Source organism: Sphaeramia orbicularis, chromosome 4, assembly GCF_902148855.1.
Source record: "Sphaeramia orbicularis chromosome 4, fSphaOr1.1, whole genome shotgun sequence".
In the NCBI taxonomy this organism is placed as follows: domain Eukaryota; kingdom Metazoa; phylum Chordata; class Actinopteri; order Kurtiformes; family Apogonidae; genus Sphaeramia; species Sphaeramia orbicularis.
Window position 1 is genome coordinate 38,273,861 of NC_043960.1, and position 20,671 is coordinate 38,294,531.

The 20,671-nt window shown below is 38.6% G+C and overlaps 1 protein-coding gene across 1 annotated transcript in view; it reads left to right on the forward strand.

The window, feature by feature from the left end:
• Nucleotides 1–1,599: 1,599 nt before the first annotated feature.
• The window catches only part of ssbp4 (single stranded DNA binding protein 4), a 105,386-nt gene continuing 86,314 nt past the window's right edge, over nucleotides 1,600–20,671 (forward strand). The window contains exons 1-2 of the mRNA XM_030131942.1: nucleotides 1,600–1,760; nucleotides 16,004–16,076. Of these exons, the coding sequence (XP_029987802.1) occupies nucleotides 1,705–1,760; nucleotides 16,004–16,076 (129 nt within the window). The 5' untranslated portion in view covers nucleotides 1,600–1,704. The remainder of the gene's footprint in view (nucleotides 1,761–16,003; nucleotides 16,077–20,671) is intronic.

Sequence of the window (20,671 nt, forward strand, 5' to 3'; positions counted from 1 at the left end):
TACAGTTGTCAATTGAGGAATGTGAGATCATTTTAAAGTGGTACTTATAATTTGAGAATGGTGTTGCAGTCCAAAGAATATGGAGGCGTGAGTTTGGTTCAGAACCTCCTACATGTCTGACAATTTCATGGATTCGTGAAGTTCGCTGTACACATAAATGTCTGGGAGCCAACAGCCACCACTTTGAGCACCTCTTGTAATTGTAGAGGCCAAAGGTAACTTGTATTGATCTCGTGATGTCTGAATAAATTTGGTATTAAAATATTTATGCAAGGTTTTCTTTTCCTGATGTGCGTATACATTATTTTGGCTGACTCTGAATACATATATAGATATAGATATAGATAGATAGATAGATAGATAGATAGATAGATAGATAGATAGATAGATAGATAGATAGATAGATAGATAGATAGATAGATAGATAGATAGATAGATAGATAGATAGATAGATAGATAGATATGTATAGTAAATGGTGAGAGAATTTTTTGGTTTTATAATTTTATTTGTCAGGTTCAAAGATCATTTTATAAGTTGAGAAAATTTTGAAGTATCAGACACACCACATTGTTTCTCTCCACGGTTGGGTCAAAGCTGTTGAAGAAGCTTCTGCACCTTCAGAATGCTTCATTATCACTGTTTCACATTGTACTTTAAGAAAAAGGTGAAACATGTAGAATATAATGGCCATTTTGGTACTGCTGATGTTTATCAGGTGTGAGGAGAGATGCAGTCTACGCAGACGTTTCACACCAAAGTAGATGTTACTTTACTTTCTCACAAACTATGATGAAGATAGAATAGGATATATGTCATTGTAACAAGTACAATGAAATTAAAAATGGTATCCAATCCATGTGTCAAATATATACATAACCTACTATAAAATATATTGTTAGACAAACATCACGTTAGTTTAAAAATGAATGCTGCCAAGCACCATTCATATGTTTTCCTTAATAAGATCCCATGGGTCATACCAAGTAATAGGAGATAATCCCTCACAATACTAGGAGAGTGTTCAGTTTTTTTGCATATATGTATAAGTACATTGAACCAGATAAATATTATCAGTTCCAGCCTGTGTTAACAAAACATGGGAAACAGAAGCCTATGTGAACACCTTCCGACCCATGGTACCAACATGCTACAAATAAGAACAGATTCCTCATTAGTGTGAGTGAAAGTCACACAATCAACGTGGATTCAAAGTCCAGGAAAAAAAACACAACATTTCAACTCTGCCAAACTAAACCGGCCCAAAGTGCAGACAGGCCTGTGCACACCGTCTCCAGTCATGTTTCTGAGGTCAGTAAACAAGAGTGGTGCGTTTCCCTTTAAGGAGCCCCCACCGTCTGCACAGCGGAGGGAGGAGGAGCAGGTCTGCGGAACAGCGGCTGAGGAGGGGAAAAAAAATCCAACAACGGACGGTTTCAAGTCCCCCCAATAGAAACTGTGCCTGATTTGTGGCCAATGTTGGAGATGTAAAAAAAAAAAAAAAAAAAAAAAAAAAAAGAGAGAAGAGAAAGAGAGGGAGGGAGAGGAGAGAGAAGGAGGAGGAGGGAGGAGGAGGGGGAGGAGGAGGAGGAGAAGGGGGGGGGGAGGAAAAACACTAAAGGGGTAGCTATGGAGATGGAGCGTTTTCCTGGCTGCTTTCTTTGACAGGTGTTGAGTGGGGCAAAAGTCTTAAAACAGAATCCAGCATGTACGCCAAAGGTAAAGGAGCTGTCGTCCCTTCCGATAGCCAAGCGAGAGAAAAGTAAGTGAATTATGCGCTATATTTAAGAGTTTACCTGCTTATCATGGGGGCGAGGGGGCAGAGGAGGGGAGTCCAACTTTCTAAACTAGGTACTGTATTTTAACAGGAGTGCACTGTACTAAAGTGCGCTCCTGCGCGCGGGTTACCCCTCCCCTCCGACCACCTTAGAGGTGCGTCTCTTAAACTTTTTTTTTTTTTTTTTAAATTCCTCATGTTTGCACTTTTGCGTATTTGCACAGGATATTTACTAATATTATGTGTTCGGAGACGCGCACACAACTTGTCCATCTTCAGGAGTGCGCCTATGTTGTTGTGTTCTGTTTTATATTTACAGTGTCCAGTGCGCGACTCTGCAGCTTTAGGAACAGACGCGCATTTTCGTTTTTCATTTCATCCCGGGTAAAACATGCTGTTGTCGGGTGTATATGTGCTCGCCTCTGCGCGGTCAGGCTGCTCGGTCGCCTCTTGTAAACTTTAGAGAGATGGAGCCGCTCGGATGCTGGGATTATTTCTTATTTTTATTATTATTTGTTGTAGAGATTAAAACGCGCTCTGCTTGTTCAAGTCTTCACCTGGAGATGAAGGGAAAAGTTTTGTCCCATTCAGCTGTGGTAAACTTTTTTAGCATCCACTCACATGAAGGGGAGCATCTGTCTCAGTACTACAGCCACGAACATTAAGCTGTTTTTTTTTTTTTTTTTTTTTTTTTTAATTATTGCAAACTTTTATTTTAAAAGCTATGAATGGACGTGGATTCGTGTTTAACTCTGGGTGCTTTTCTGTGTCTGGTACATTAGAATAAAAACTGTGCTGTTAAATTTTACTTTTTTATTGTATCAGTATTGGTTAATTTTGTTATTTCACCCTTAAGCACATTCAATTACCATCCATTTAGGCTTTGAATAAAGTTAAAAAGCAAATGAAACTTTAATTCCCCCCCAGTTCATTCAGGCTGAAGGCAACACTGCTCCTCATGCCTGTTTCTGCTGCCTGGAGTATTTCTGTACCGGACCACTCAAATTCTTGGACCTTCTTTGCATCCCAGCACTTAAGATCAGTATAGTCTTTTATCATCATCAGCTATTTTTAAGCACTAAACAGTTTGGGGTTAGAGAGTGAGTAGGGAACCCTGCTGCGACACAATTGTAATCTAAAAACACTGTCAGGTCCTGAGAGACTGTGTTGTTACACAGCCGCTCATACATCTGAAATAGAGCCCAAATTTCTTTAGAGACTCTCTGTGTATTTTTGATGCATTGCCTTGTCATATTCAATTGATTAAGCGTGCTAGAGATGTGGCTTGCTTATGTGCTTAGTGTAAGCTTCCTCGAATACCACTTTGTGTGCACGTCTAGTGGCACAAGCGTCTGATTTCAGCCTAAATTCACATGTCTTGATTGGAAAAATCCAGCAGCTTTGTGCGTTGCGTCTGTGTGGAGACGGAGGAGTGAATCCTAAATGAAAACAGTCCCATGTGGTTTAACGAACAGCAGGCACAGTGACCTTTGAACTGGCATATGATGCTTTAATATTGCATATGACCCATCAGCAGACGTTGCTCTGTTTCTACACCTGTTTGTGTCTCGTCTTTGTTACTTTATTTGCGATACATGTAAAGTGGAAGATTAATTAATAAAGTATTTTTCCACAACGCTGTTTAAGGTAGTTTCCAGTTGCACGTGCTTGTTCATGGGCTGTGCTTATAGTTCATGTGGTTTTGGGAGTGAAATCAGTGCAGAGGCAGCATGTATTTCAGATGATGAGTAGGACAATGATGAATAATTTAACAAGTCTTTTGAGAAAAACTATCCATGGTGAATGTAAAGACTGCTTACCACTAACATGATCCTCAAATTAGTTTTTATTGTGTTTGCATTTATTTCTACCTCTTAAAAATCCTAAATTAAAGACTAAACTCATTGTGAAAACCTGTCTTTTTTGTACACTTTGTGTGCGTTTGTGTGTCTCAGGCCTATAGGTACAGTATTGTCCACACATAATGGACGACACTTGCCCTCTCCCCTCACCTGTCTTGTCATCCTAACCTGCCCTGCAGGGCCAACACATGTTTCCTTGTAAATGTGAAGCTCACAACAGCTGCCCTAATGTATTACTGAATTAGCTATAGTCTTATTTACATATTCATACAGCGCTTTACATATTCAGATATCTCAAAGAAGGGGCGTTCTGAATGGATTTGTTTCTGATTAAAGAGACTGTCTCACATATGACATAACAGCTGCTGCGCCTGCTTAGAGGATTGACATCCAAGTAGGATGCTTTGTTTAATTTAAGTGAATACAATAATTAAGTAAATGCTATATTTATTTATTAGTCTTTAGGAAAAGTTGAAATCAATTTTGTCCTTTTGCAGCCCTTGAGAAAAACACATCAAATACACTGATGTTCACTGTATCTGATCCACTCTAATAAAGTAGATCACTTGCCTTTTACCTCCAGAAAAGCTTAATTTTTGTAATACGTGAATGTGCTTCATCCCTGACTTTATAACGCAGTGATAATAGATGCACAAAACTTGTTGAAGAGACGAGAGAAAAATGCAGTTTTTCTTTGGCACTGTTTACATGTACAGCTGAAAGCAATCAGACAATACAAGAGAGTGGGCAGAGCATGTCAGTCCATTCAGACCAGTTGCAGATAGAAGGAAGACGTTGTCATTAGGAATGTTTTTTTTTTTTAATCTAAGAGTGTTTTTTTGTGACTGCTTCCTTATATAGCTCCTACTTGTTCTCTTTGGCATGTTGTATTTTCCACATATATTTGTCTTTTTAAAGAGAAGCCACGCAGCCTTTACACTGGACCCCTTTGGTTTTGTGGTTTTGGTTGGTGTTGTTAGTTGTAACGTCCAGCTGCTGAAGCGTACTATAATGGAAAGTATAAGGATTGACCTTACAGGGGGATGTTGGTACAGACAAAACAAACCATATGCTCACTATAATGTTCAAACCACTGCCTCTTAGCTCCAAGAATGAGCATATTTGTTGAAATTAATAACAGCTGTGATAAAGGCCTGTAACTTTTGTGCTCTAACAGTGTTTCATTAGCTGCAGGTATTGTAATCTTCCCCGTATCTCTTTCGGTAATGATGTTCTGTTTATTACCGATAGGACTTGTACAGCTGCATGCAAAAGCGCTGCATAGCTCAGCTCTGAAACCCAAACAGAAGAAAAAACAAAGGCTCCTCTATAGCATGGCTGCTTCTCCAGCGTTCATAGCACTGAATGCTTGAGTTATCAGCCACATGAATAGGACTCGGTACTTCTCAGGTTTATACATATTGTTCCAACATACAAGCTCGAGAGTAGATTTAAGAGTGTGTGTTCCATGTGCACATAGCTGTGTGTTCAATCACTATGTCTTTCATGCTTTTTAAAGCCTTGAAATGCTCGCAGGATTCCAACCTGTTTGTTCAGAAACGTAAAATAAAACACACAAAAATGCGTTTTTCCACACTTACGTGGATTGATTCATACATCCGAGGCCTTACAAGGCTGTATGACATTTAGCTGGTTTCACTGTCTTGAGATCAGAGGTCACAGCCATCTGGAAGTGTGAGGAGAGGTGTGTTTTCTGTTGATCCTTGAGAAACATTGTTGTGATCAGACATTTTGTCAAAGAAAGCCTACTAAAAATACTAATAAAGGCAGAGGAAGGGCTGGTGTCCTTGTGACTGAAAAAATTAATTACTCTCCACACCTTTTTCCAGCATTTATTTAATTTAATTTGAACAGCAGTAATACAGCAGCTACAATATTAATGTCACCTCATTATTTTGCAACTGGAACCTCTTTGAAATGCACACTGATGAATCTGGCATCTTAATTAAAGGTGCCATTCATAAAAACATTTCATAGGCTGATCAAACATCTCATTTTTTAAAAGCATGTCCTTAGTTTCCAATAGAACCCCACTCCTAGTGTTTGTTTTCTAGTACTCTGTGTTTGTTTTCAGACAGTTTTTGTGCAATTACAAGTGTTTCTCGATTTGTTTGGGCAGAGAACTTCAAGTGTAAAGTTAATCAGTTTGTTTTGAACATGGATTTCTTTACATCCTCCACTCCTCCTCTGGCTCCTCCCACGTATTTACATGCAGTTTACAGGGGATCTTCAAGTCTGAATGCATGGTTTTGATTCTACACAGATGGCTCTGCCATCTGCATTTTAGCCTTTTGAAGGAAGTATAAAGAGCTGAGCACTAACATAGGCAGAAACACTGCACTAAAAGTAAAGAAACCCTTGATTTACCCTCGGCACCCTTTGGCTGACTGTGCGCTCATTCAGACATGTCAACAGTCAATTAATGCTGCCTTTCGTCAGCTGCTTTGGGTGCATCCGCGCAAATTTGTTAGTTTTCTCACTTGAGATAAAGGAGACAGTAAATATTGAGGCTGCGTGCTTGAAGTTGTTAATAAGTTTGGCAACAGAGAGTGTGCCTAAGTTTTCCTTAATTGGAACACAGATAAAAGCATGTGTGTGAACAGCAAACAGGTAAAAATGTCTATATGTTCTGAAGATGAAACAGTTTTGTATGGAAAGCAACTATACAAATAATTGTTGGTTGGTTACGTAATGTTGTCCTCATTAAGTGTATTTGGAGGAGATTTGACAGATAACAAAATGATGTCTGCTTTGTCAACTCAACATCGTGATATATGTCATTTAATTTTGTATTATTTCCTATTTGTTAAGAAGCTTTGAGTGAAAATCAAACTTTGCTGAAAGTGATGGACAGTTAAACTCTGAGGTCAGGGGACACTGACATGTGGATTCACTGACAAGTAACAGAACAGAGTTAACCTGCTACTTAAACAGAGAGAGGAGTCTGGGTATATATTTGTGTGTGTTTGTAACCATGTGTGAATGCAACAGTGTGTGAAACCTCTATTTGTGCTATATGTACTTAGTCTGTGTTGACCCTCTGGAGGAAAAAGGAAAAGTTGTATTTTTGATACATCAGTACAAGTGGCCCATAATTGTTGAAGTTAGACCAGATTAAATGGCCATGTTATCTAAACTTTTATTACTTTTTGATGGACATGCCTCTGTGGGACACGGACATGGAGCAGTGTAGAGCAGTTAAAAAAAAAAAAGAAAAAGCCCTTTTTTCAGGTTACATCAACAGCCCCTCAAAATGTCTGTTCACATCCCTGGTGTGGATTAACCCATGGCTAAAGCTATGCATGTTTACACACTTATTGACACTGATTTGTTGTGACAAAGGAACTGCCATAACAAAATCAAGCAAATATAAACAGTGTGTGCAGTGGGAATAAGCTTCAGTGAAACAGGTTCACGGTATCACAGGTGTCTCCAACCGACATCCAATCTTTCAGTCACCTTCAAGTGGTACAGCACCATATTCACACCCGTTCACCACCACACACTCACATGTATACTGCTGTTATATAGTGTTTATAAATATTTAATATTTAGCAAATAATGTTTTGTCTTTTTTTTACCCAGTTATGCTTTGTGTTGCATTCAGTATGTCACTGAATATATAAATTATGCATGCCATACATCTCTATTCTTCAGTGTAAGACGTAGGTTATATATGAAAGCAGATGCAGCAGCGGACCTCCTTAATTCTCCTCCATCACTTCCTCCATGCATCCTCTACCTCATCCTGCCCCTGCACTCGCTGCTGAATTATTGAAACAAAGACATGAAAGTTAATTTGCTAACTGTCTGTGCTTTAGCTGGCTAAACTCAGCTGAGATGCCCTTGTCTCTGGAGGCGAGCTGAGGAAAGGGAAGGCAGGATGGGGCAGCCCGGGGCTAAATGTCAGGTGTGTTTCCTGGGGACGAAGCAGAGGGAGAGATCTTCTTGAAGTGTGGACACTGAGCAAAGTGATAGTTAATCCACACTTGGTTAGGGGCCTGAAAGAAAAGATCAGAAATTCTGTTTTGCTTCAATCCCTGTCCAGCCAAAATGTTTGAGATTATATTATGTATTGTATTATTTAATATACTGCATTGTTACATTGCATTTGTGGACCAGAGGTAGGCTATTATAGTTCTGAAATTATTGTTGCTGTTTTTTTTTTCTTTTTTACTCGATCCATTTGGTTTTTGATTTATTTAACTTGTATTGTAACGTAGCGTGCATCATTAGTTAAAGCTTTATTTTTATTTTGTCTAGTGTAGCTTTTCTAGCTATTTGCCTCTGTGGGAAATTATTATAAGGAAATTTATAAATTTTATTATAAGGAAAGCCTTGATTTTAAAGAAGCTGAAAACAGTAGAATAACATCAAATATGATTGATCTTACCATTTTTTATTCTTGTGCAGTATGAACCGACAACAAAACTTGATCTGCAACTGTGTTTGGTTTTAGTTTGAGTTTTTATTTAGTTTTAGTATTTTTTACTTCAGTTAACAGAAGCCTTTGTCAACTGTAACAGAACTGTAACAACCTCATTGCGGACATCTTCAGCTGAGGATGGAGAGAGTGAAACGTGTAGCCGAGGAAATGTGAGATGTGGGTCGGACTGTGTGCGGTTGTGGTTTGTCTTGTAAGCATCTCATATTTTATTCCTGAGTGACATGTGTAACTAGTGCCGGGTTCAGGGGGAACGAATTCAGGCTTACAGTATCCGCAGAGGAAAAAGTTGGAGCCCTGACCTTCAGTTTCCCTCTGACACAGCGCTCCTGTACAGTACAACCCCCCCATGTCTCCTTTATCTCCGTACGTGGCCTTCCTCGGGCCGTGCTCCATCAGCTTGCAAAAAGTCCTCTCCTTAGCCAAGTTAGACTTACTGCTTCTGACAGAGTAACAAAAGGTGTCCCCTGAAGCCTGGATTGAATGAATGTTTTTAAATAATGCATTGCAGCCGGGGCAGGTGCCCATCGCTAGGGCATAGAGCCCCTCAGATCACACCAGGCTCAGCCATGAAAATTTCATTGCATTGCAGGGCTCATGGGAATCTCTGTTCGATCCTGTACAGTGTGGATGGGGTGTATAGGAGCGGACGCCTGCCACTGGGTATTTCACACTGCAAGGAGATTGTGGTTTTTTTTAACGTTTTACACCAACCAACTCACCGTTTTACTCACAACCTGGGAAACTGGAATACCCCCTGAACTGTTCAGGCTGATGGAGCAAAAATCGAGGCTGATGTCAGCATTGCGGTAACATCGGCCTCATAATAGTTGGTGATATTAAAGTGTAACCATACTGGGCGAGAATAAAAGCATCTGAAGTGAGAAAAACTGTTGTGGCTCACTTCATAGCAAATTTTCAGACAACACATAATTAAACTGCACAGACTTGTTCCTAAACACAGTTCCGATCCTTTTCTCTCACCCTTTCACTTATTGGATAAAGACAGTCACTCCATTGTAGATCAATATTAAACATTTACAACTAGCACTTTGCTTCTAATCATGGCATCTGTTTTTATGCGCCTCTGATGCTCGAGCATAAGCAGACACATCTAAATGTTCGGTGTGTTTTTTCCTCCTATTATGCTTCTATACAAATTTCAGTGCATCCCCAGTCTTACAGCTTTAAGAAAACACATGCAAATCAGACAAAAATTGCAAAAACTGTAAAAAAAAAAAAAAAAAATTCCTATTCATTTCTAAAGAGAAGACACAGTGGAAATGATCAAACCCACAGCTTCTTTAAACATTGTGATTGCATCATGTTTTAATGTAGTAACATGGTTGAAACATGAAACTGCTTACAAGACAAGCTCAATCAGAATTGCAATATCTAGTAGCGTGTTTACAAAATCACATTTTAAATTTGATGTTTTTTGCTGATTTTGTGTTAAATACTCAGAGTAAATGATGCCATCACTAAACTAGAGAGAATATCTTGGAAATATTCAAAACATTCACTTTAAAGGTGCTGTTGCTCTGAGACTGCAACCTTTACACCACATTTAGCAGAAATATAGTTGCATTTGTCTTTCAAACACTATGACTCCAAAAACCCAGTGATGTAAACAGTTTGAACTATGAGCCTCAAAGTGACAGGACTTCCATTCAACTGCTCATGTGAACCCAACAGTAAATTAGAGCAGACTTTTCTGTACAAATTCACATTTTTACATTACTGTTTCCCCCTCATTTTCCACTAAAGCTACATAAAATTTTATATCAACATGATCAGTCAAGGCGCCTCTCCCTCATGGTGAAAAGATTTTGGTGGTTTAAAGTACCTCTTGTGACTGAAAATCTGTGTTTCAGGGCCAAATTTCAGTCTATTGGACTTGGCTGAATGGTTTACATAGTAACCATGAGGCCCATGAGAAATGTTTAATGAACTGTTAAAGGACAAATGAAAGCAAATCTGCAGTGGGCACGCTGAATGTTTTTGTCCAAATATTATAGTTTTTCTACGTCCCATCTCTGACCTGGCTTTTAACAGACACACTGACCAGTAACCACCCTTCACCACTGATGGAAAACCCTCTCGGACAATGAAAGTTTTTTTAAAGCAGCCTGTTTACACTGTTTTTTGTGAAATGAACCTTGGAATGTATCTGATGTAACAATGAGAAATAAAGGAGGCGATAACATCTAGTGTCTAATGTGAGTTGAAGCTGGTTTGGACCCACGGTAGCTGATCATTTTTTTTTTAGTGAGCAGGTGGTTGTCAAGACATGGAGGTGAAATTTTTTGGCCCATCTCATTATTGATTCATTCGCTATCATCCAGCATCAACCCAAACATCATAACGCTCTGTCTGCTCCAGCCTCAATGTATGTGATCAGCATAAAAGCAGTGGCCCAACTAGGGCTGAGTGATATGGATAAAAATCGTATCACAATAATTTTTTTCATATCAGATGATATTGATATGTATTACGATATAAATCAAATCACTGTTTTGGTCAAGCTTAAATTTTCTGTTACTCATAAATTTGTTGTGATGACATCAGAAGGTTATTTTTTATTTAAAGGTAGGGTAGGAGATTGTGAAAAAACGGTGAGCAAGCTACATTTTGAAAATAGACAATTCAAAACGTCCAACCCCCTTTCTTCAAACTTCCTCCCGAAGCCACGCCTCCAGAGTGTACTGGATTGTACTCACAAAGGGGGGAGGGGGGAGGGACAAATGACAGTTGAATTTGATAGACGTATCACCATTCCATCATTTCGATGGGCCAGTTAAAATGATTGGATGTTTTTTTTTTCTCAGTCCTGTCCGTTCCACAGGTGACTAAAATTTTTTATTTTTCTGTTAGAGCATTTAATTAACTGTTTGCAATTGGGACATGAAGGGGATTTTAAGCAATATGGTAAAAAATACTCCAGGAAAACATCTCCTACCCTACCTTTAAATAGGATTTATTCTCTGTCAGAGGTTGAACATGTCAGATGTGCTGAAGAACATTATGCAACTGTTTCAAATAAATAAAACAGGTTCATATATTTCAAACTAAACTAAAAGTCTGACCAGTAGACAAAAGCTTTCAAGTTTTAAAAGAGAACACAAACAAAACAGACCTTCTTTACGAAACAATACCGGGGGTATATACATGGAGGTATGTTCCTTAACTGGTGTAAAACCGAAAGTGAAACTTAAGGACAGGCGAGTGTTTGCATTCTTCACACAGGCTACATGTATTTATTCGGTACACCTCCGTATTGTATCGAAGGACCTGAACTGAAACGATTCGCACCCAGTCACCCAAGTTCTCGGTCACATTTTCTTGTGAGGGAACACTCATTACCTCCTGCTGCAGCCCAAACATTAGCATGTGTGCTGCAGCTGCTCTTACGTCTGAGTTGTATGCGTCAACCTAACTTGATGTGGCTCAAGCGTGATTGGTTTGATGCGGCGCTACTTAATTATGATTGGCTGTTCTCATGTCTGTTGAAACATGGATGAATGAATTCTATCGAAATTGTATCGAGCATGTCTCATATTTCTATCAAGGAAAAGGTATTTTGCGATATCATCATTGTTTTATCGCCCAGCCCAAGGCCCAACGTACACAAAGGAACAGCAGCTCCCCTGGACTCATTTTTAGACCTGGAGGGGATGTCAACATGATGCTGTAGGTAGTGTCTCAGCATCTGCAAAATAATGTAAAAATACGGAGTTGCTGCTTTTTTGAAGGGGCGAAAGTCCTGAAAAGGGTCCAAGTGATTTGTCATTTGTGTCACCACAGAGCAGTGTATATAGTATCTTAGATGTTCGTGGTGATTGTTGGAGATACTACTGAAGACAACCATGTCATTAAACTGTGAGTCATTTTATGACGTCTGGACCAGCTGCAATATACTGTTTTCTCTGAGGGACGAACATTAGCAAAGTTAACAAAGCAATGTCAAAGAAATGATGAGAATGAAGCAGCTGGTAACGAAAAAAAACGATGAACGTCTGGTCTCTGAAAACCTCCCTTTGTGATGTGGAGATGATTGGATTTTTATAGATCAGATGAAAGTGAATGACTGCCTGTCGAAAACTTTCACACTTTACCATAAGTAAAGTTTGATAATAATGTGTACAAATGTGAACTTAATGTTTGGTCATAATCTTTGCTGTTGACTCAGAACTAACCATCATTGGCAAACATTTCTAGTAAATAAAAACACCAGAACTCTTTGGACAAAGTAGGAAAGTGGGTGAACCTCAGCGACTGACACTTCATCAGTATCAATAAGAAAACAGTTCAATAGAATGTTTGATAGTCTTGATTTTAAGGTACAATATATAACGTATGTCAGTAAATGTACATGTATTAAAGGAGCTGTATGTAAGAATTATGTTCCAGGTAATCAGAAAATGGCCCTGAATGTCACCAGACATTAAGGAATCATGCTCATTTCAAATACTGATATCACTGACAGTAGTAGTCCAGCCAGAATATTCATATTTGAAAAACTAAGTGTCAGCCTACAAGTAATGTTAATGTTGTCATTTTGTGTTTCGGTCTGATGCTCCGCCCATCACTTATCTCCCAATCACAAAGACAGTAGCATTTCAGCATCCAGGTTCCCAGTTCCCACTGAGCTGCAGCTGGAACATCTCTGATCATAAATGTCTGACGTTACTAAACCTAAAAGGCCTCTTAAGATTCCCAAATTTGACATGATAAAGTGAGAAACAAAACAAGAATATGTATAAGAGATACTTTTGAAAGATGGAGACGGCTGAAAGTGGAGAAGAATTTGAAGACTTAACGCTCTCAACAGGCCCGGGTGAGGAGACCACGACCCGGTACAAATACTGGCCCGGAATTTATACCGGTGTGGGACTCGTAGCTTACCATAGTAGCTCCTTGTAGTTAGATGCTCATGCTGGATCTGGCAACCCCTAGTCTGGGGGGTGGGGGAGGGGATACCATGCTCTACAGTATTTTGAATGTGATTGCAGTACCGGTTTTGGCCACAAACCTACTTACGACTCCTTTAATCATTTACTTATCTGCAGTGTGTGAACAAACAACATATCTTAAAAAAATAAACCCCTTCAATTAGTATCAGCACACACTCATATATACATATAAATATATGGGGTGTCCCAAAAAAAATGTATACACACTTTAAATAATTGTAAAGTAGGTGTTTATTAAAATTCATTTAATTTTCAAAATGTAATAGAATTTACAAACATCATTTTATTGTTCTGTCACCGCCTGTTCTCAAACTGATGTCCGTTCTGGTCCAGACACTGCTGACAACGCCAAGCAATGGAATCGCACGCATCACAAAACAATTCCCTTGGTATTTGCGTGCATTCATGTTCAATGGCTGCTCTCAATTCAGCGACTGTTCCAGGTCTCATAGCGTAGACTTTGTCTTTTAGGTATCCCCATAAAAAACGTCTAGTGGTGTGAGGTCTGGTGAACTTGCCAAACAGGTGGATTGGACGGAGGGGTTTCGTTGAATACCCTCCATGTTCACCGACAACCCCTCCGACAAAGTCTACACTACGAGACCTGCAACAGTCGCTGAATTGAGAGCAGCCATTGAACACGAATGCACGCAAATACCAAGGGAATTGTTTCGTAATGTGTGCGATACCATTGCTTGACGTTGTCGGCAGTGTCTGGACCAGAGTGGACGTCAGTTTGAGAACAGGCGGTGACAAAACAATAAAATGATGTTTGTAAATTCTATTACATTTTGAAAATTACATGAATTTTAATAAACACCTACTTTACAATTATTTAAAGTGTGTGTACATTTTGTTGGGACACCCTGTATATAAAATGTATACTCTTGTGATATCAGCTTTAGTGCAACTACAACTATAGTGAAGTGAAAATGGAGGAGGGAGAGGAAACTTGAAATTTTAAGTTATAATTTCCAAAATAAAATGTTAAGTTTTGTCAGTCAGTCATTTTAAATCTTTGGAAAATTGATCAAAACAGACTACTCGAAAATGTACATTTAACATTTTCATAGACGTCCTGCTACATCTTATCTTTGTGATGACACAGGAGTGATTCTGAATCATCGTCTGTGATCTGTATGATTTTATGTCACATTTAATATCGTTCAGTTGGAACCTCTGTGAGTGTGACACTAGAAATGCTATGTGGTAGTACCTGGTGGTTCCTGCCCATGTAATGAAAATGCAAAAAATGATGAGTTGATGTGGCGGCCAATGACTACCTCTCAGGGCAATAAAAACTCCTCATAAGCACATGGCTATGTAAGACTGTTAAAAAAATGAACCTTTGAGTTTATATAATCCAAACTAATCTGGCTCATAAACAGATAATTACATCCTGTAATGATGGAACATGCAACAAGTGACATGCAAACAACCAGTCATTTAGCCTGTACCATCACTGTCGGAGAAAAATGATTTTTTAATGATTTATGTGACACTCAGCTGTAGCATCCTGTTCACTGGAAAGTATTATGGTTAGAGTTGGTGAATAACTGAGGTCGATAGCTGTGGTAACTATGTGACACTGACACAAGTTTTAAGTGTGATATACTGTAAGCTGATGACGGTGAAACAAGAGTAGGTATGAAAACCAACTGTAGCACCACCCAGAGAAGAAGGCAGTGGTATACTTTCAGCAACTTCCCAGGCTGAGGAGCGTTAAACCTAAATAATTCAAGCCCATGCGTCCACTCTGTACATACTGTGCTGCTTTTACAGTTCTGTGTGACTGAATAACAGTGACATTAAATTGTACAATGCAGTGTGTGCAATTTCTACTTTTTCTTCTACCTGTAGGTCTCAAAGTTTTTAAATGGAAAATGAGATGTTTAGATTCAACCATTTTCCATCCAGGTAAAAAAAAAAAAAAAAAAAAAGAAATAAGAGTAAAATATCAGTAAGTATATCTATCAGCTGGAATGAAACATGTTATATGATACATTACCTTTGAGTACCGCTGAAGTTTGACTTAATACTAGTCAGTAAGCAAGTCAACTCTAGTGTGATGTCAAATAGTGTGGAGGCTAGGATATTGCTATGAAATAAAAATTAGCGTTCCTTTATCATTGTAAACAAGGACAGTAGAAGAAAAAAATTCAATTGCACTTCTTTTGAGAACCACTTTCAGTCCAAATGGCAGCCAAGTTTGTGTGTTGCAATGGTGCGAACAATGAGCTCTCAGTTGTTGTTGATATAAGTTAGTTGTTTTTTCTTTTTTGTCTTCGTGGACTTCCCTCCTAGTGTGTTACCCATGATGCTTTGATATAACCATGTGTGAGCTTGATTTATAGATCATTGTTTAGTCAGTTCACTGTCTATGTCTGATGTACAGATAGTGTCTGATGGCAAAAAAAAAATAGGAATCCATTCAGCACCGTGGCAATATATCCCAGTGTCCAAGTTTAAGATCCTCTCCCTGTCCATGTTTTTGTCAGTGTCTACATTGTTTTGTTTTCTGGCTCTATGCCTCAGCAGCAGAGTTCCTAAAACCACAGGGATGTGGCCGAGTGCCACATAGGCTCTTTAGCTCAGAGCTGCAGAGCTTTACATCACACATTTACAACCTCTCTGTAGTGTATATGATCCTCATACTGTATAATCTTGTTTATCCAAGCTCCATCTCAGATGACACAGTGATGATTTTCTGCCAATTGTGCACATTTGTTGGACTTTCCTACTTGATGGGACACTTGGAATGAAACAAGTGCGACACATTTACCAAAGAAGAGAGACAATGAGCATGCTTTTTAATTTTGAAATAATCTTTCACATGATGACTGCTTTCTGAGAGTGAAATGAGGAGCAAATGGAGTGTAAAAATGTGATCCTTAATACTAACTCTTCTCTCCCTGTCTCTGTCCCCAGGTTAGCTTTATATGTGTATGAATATTTGCTGCATGTCGGCGCACAGAAATCAGCACAGACCTTCCTGTCAGAGGTAAGATGTTTTTTCAGTTTGACTTCCTGTGTGTAAAGGTTGACTGTGACTCCCCTTCTATTGTATAAACAGGGGTGGAATTCACATTAAAAGTTATCCTGGGTTCAATCAACTGTTTACTAATCCTGCTCCACATCCAGTTCAGACATTAAAAACTATAACAATATTAATTCTTTAATGAACAAGGACCTGTTTTTTTTTCCAGTCGCTGAACAACAGTAATTTTCTTTGCAGTATTTATTAAGTTGTGAACAGTGTAAACATGGCATCAGCTGGTCTACTTGATATGATTACCCGTCTTTTATTATTAGCCTCAATTTATAATCATAAACAGTATATAATTAGAGCTGTTTGACATATTGTAAGCATGTGTTGCTGGTTGTTTTGTGCAATGATATTTATAAAGGGCAGCCAGACCCTGCAAAGTTAAATCAAGTGTACCTTGAGCATGTAAAACCGTGCCAAACATATCCATTTGTCCAAAGTCTGCTTGGCTTATTAGTCTCATATTAGGCCCCTGAACTGTCGAAGAGGTAAGGTCTCTAATGTGTTGCATCCTCTTCCTTAATGGACATCCTTCCTGCTAATGGCCCCGTGTTCAGGGCTTGTACTGTACAACACCTCTCCTGCCCGCTGGCTTTATTCAGCTCCACTTAATACATCTCCCAACGCAGCATGCTTTAATGGCAAGCAAAGGAAGGTCTATATCATTCAACTTTAATACTGACATCATTTATCTGTCATTTCATCAGGTGAGTTCAGGATAGAGCCACACTGAGATACTGTTGCACCTGCATGGGCTCACAGATGTGTGCTCTGCTCACTCACAGGCAAGAGTTCACTTGACAGTTTTAACAGGCAAAACAATTCAGCTGGAACGGCTGGGATTTAAAATTAACTTTTCTACTAACAGTGCATGTGAGATTTCCCAATAGTTAGGATTAATGACTTGCATTTTTCTACCATTTAATGCCAAGGCTTTTTTAACACCGGCAAACCTGCTGAAAATAGGAAACGGACTAAAAGCCTTACCCTAATACTATGAAAATTCTGTTATACATTCCTGAAACATCACAAAAATGTATATACAGGGTGTCCCATAAGTCTCCATACATAGGAGACATAATACATTCCATACATATATGGTTCTAACACGTATTTCTTTATATTTCTTCATTATAGTTCTTCAGCAGTGGAGGACACTCATTGAAATGTGTTCCCGACAAAATGGCAGTCATATAGAGCATATTATATAAATAAAAATGGTTTATGTCAAGAAACGTTTATCTTTCCTATGTATGGAGACTTATGGGACACCCTGTATAGTGAAAAAACTATAGACCTAATAAATATTTTAGCACTTTAAACCAAAAATATTTTATTCTAATGCTGTTAGTTATATAAATATTTATATGAATACCAAATTTCTTATTTTTCTATTTCTATTTTCATTTTTCACTCATTTGTGGTTTTCTACTGGTCGTTTTCTTTGTACTTGCTTGTTGTATTTTGCTACAGTTAACTGTGAAATTTCCCCATGGTGGGATAACTAAAGTCTTATCTTATCTTATCTTATCTTATCTTATCTTATCTTATCTTGTCTTGTCTTGTCTTGTCTTGTCTTGTCTTGTCTTGTCTTGTCTTGTCTTGTCTTATCTTATCTCTTGTCATTCTTAAGATGCTAGTGTTAGCTAGCTTAGCACACAGTTGTTTGCTCAAGAAAAGAAGAGTGTACTTATCTGAAACCAGTCTTAGCTTTGGTTGTTTTATGCAGTATAGAGTTTTATCTCAAATGATAAACGGACAAAGAGACAATTATGGAAATTAAAGTTAACATCAGCAACTAATTAACTTACACTGGACTTTGTTTCCTATGAACAGGATGCTAAGCTAGTTATTATTTAGCGCCCTATGCCCTGTCTGCACTAACATGGATATTTTGCTATACACATATTTTATTCGTCCATTAAAAAAAAAAAAAAAAAAAAGTCCCTACAGCCTTAGTTTTCCAAAATTTCTCTGTCCACACAACAACATAAACCCCCACTATAAACCCTCTTACAACAAACTTTTTGTTTCTGTCTGAGTTAAACCTGCAGACACAGAGGCTTTAATCAGTCTGTAACTTGATGACAATTTATTTAAGTTATAAACTTAAGTTGCTTTAAGTGTTGGTTCATGTTGTGAAAGTGTATTCTTTGCATTATGTGGATTAGGGCGAACTGATCCATCCACAGGTATCATTGCTGACCTCCATCTACTCTAGTTCTTACACTGATTTATACACCTGCATTAGATGTTTCAGGTGCAGGTTCATTACACATATAAATAATATACATGTGCAAAAATGGAGTTTAATACCATCATTTCCATGTATTTGTTTTTCCTGTCCACACAGATATACACAAACCAGAGTGTTAAATAATCTTCACTTTATAAACTGTTCTTAAAAGTCTGTTTTTGTGACCTAAAACACCTAAGGGTGAATGGGGGATTAGTTACTTTAGAAATTAAAGCTCCAGGGGCCAAAATCAGGGGAGAAACACCAGATTGTGAAAATGCACCCCTTCCTTCTGCAGCTGTCTCCTCTCTGTCCAAATCAGAAGAATACATATAGATGAACTAATGCCTTGACTTTTCCATAAGGAGTAGAGCAGTAGTCACGTCCTGGTTGCATCTGATTGAATTTTATCAGCAATTACAACTATGAGTCACTTATTCATCCCCTTTACCTGTCTGAAAATACCTGTCATTTGACAAAATCTGTGTCACAGGGTAGGTTTTCTATGACCTGAAAACATAGCTAAAGAGTAGATGCATAAGTGTCATGTCCTCTCAGACCACTCCAGTTACAATACACAAGGAAAACAATCAAGCACTGCACCTTTAAAACTAAATCATGAAGGTACATCTCATATTCCTTCTGTCCACTTATCTGTGCCATTTTATAACTGTTATTGGGTCAAAACACAGTAATGTCCTGTTAGAGAGCGAACTTTAAGTGATAACCATCCCAACATTTATTTCAATATAAAGTAGCTCCTTGTTTTGGATAATCACTTATGGTCAAACTAAAGCAAAAATGAATTTAAAAGTAAAAAGTGAGTCATTTAGCAACACTAATCTGTCAATTCGTCTCTAAAATGTCCCGTCAGAGAGATTTCGAATAGTGTGTTTTGACCCTATTACAGAAATGTCTCTTTATATTTTGATTTTAAATGTCTTCCTTTTGTATAATTGAAAATGCCACTGAGTGACAGTAACAGTAACCAATGCAGGTGAAGGGTCAGTTGACTCATTTCACATTACCAGTAGATGAGTTTGCCTTCTGGGTTTTTTGTCACGTTTGAGCCAAGGGTCAAAGGTAAGAGGTTGTTATATATTATACAGCTTATAAAACCCCTGAGGCAAATTTTCTGGTATATAAAATAAACTTCAACCCCTCAACTTCTTCTTAAATCAGGATGCATTCTCTTTCTTTCTTGCATGATATAGAGCAAAAATCACTGATCCGAACTGCAAAAAATAATCAATAATATTCCTGTTTGTCTATTTACACACTGACCCACCTCATAGCGTTGTGCCAGAAAAGGTGTCTCTTGGAGCTGCAGCCCATAAATGACCCGGAACTGAATACTCATTATAACAGACTGTACCTTTTCACACAGGAGACAAAGTCAAATGTCAGTGGGTCTTTTGTCCAGTTTGAAAAGGGTTTCAGAGTAGTTTTTGATTGAGCTTTTGTGTTTGTCCGCGACTGCTCTCAAGCACAAATATTTATTTGATGTTTGACCAGGTCTGGGCAACAATGCAAGGTGTGAAACTGTTACTATCAATTCAAGCACATATGAGTTATTGTTAAAATCCCATAGTAAAATAGGAGAGGGGGTGAATGCATAATAAAAAGTGGAAAAAAAACCCAAACAGATAGTGACCTGAAAATTACACTCGCAGAATCACTGAACGTCAAACGCGATCAGACAGAAATTGTTTGCCTTCGTTTGGAGTGAGCAGGCAAGCAGCAGGGCAGGCAGGGCTGGAGGCCGGCCCAGCTGCCAAGAACCAGGGGAGGACAGCTAAAATATGAAGCAGAGATGAGGGAGCAGCACAGAGAGATTAAGTGGTTGGGCTGCGGAGAGCCTCGCTGATTTCATAGCCCTCGTGGGTGAATCTTCTCCCAGAGATTGAGCGTTATTGGTGAGCTGCTGGAAAGGGGTGAAGTTCTGGGTCGCAGGCAACCAGAGGCAGACACACGCTAAGACCCCCCACACACACATATTCAAACAGGAATTAAAATAACATATACACACACGGAGATTAAAACAACATACACACTGACACACAAACAGTCTGTGTCCACGAGGCATGCAAGCTAAGACTGCTAAGTCAATTTGACGCCAGTTGTCTCAAACGTTGCGCTTGCAACAGTACATAGCTTAATGAATTTGTTCATTTCAATTACAGCATCTTTTATTTAGTTGTCTTATATGGTCATAAGCAGTGCGTTTGGATTAGACTGACAGTAATGCTTACAAACCCAGCGAGCACAGCAGCTTCACCTTTAACCTTTTCCACTTACGCAAAGAAACAGGCTT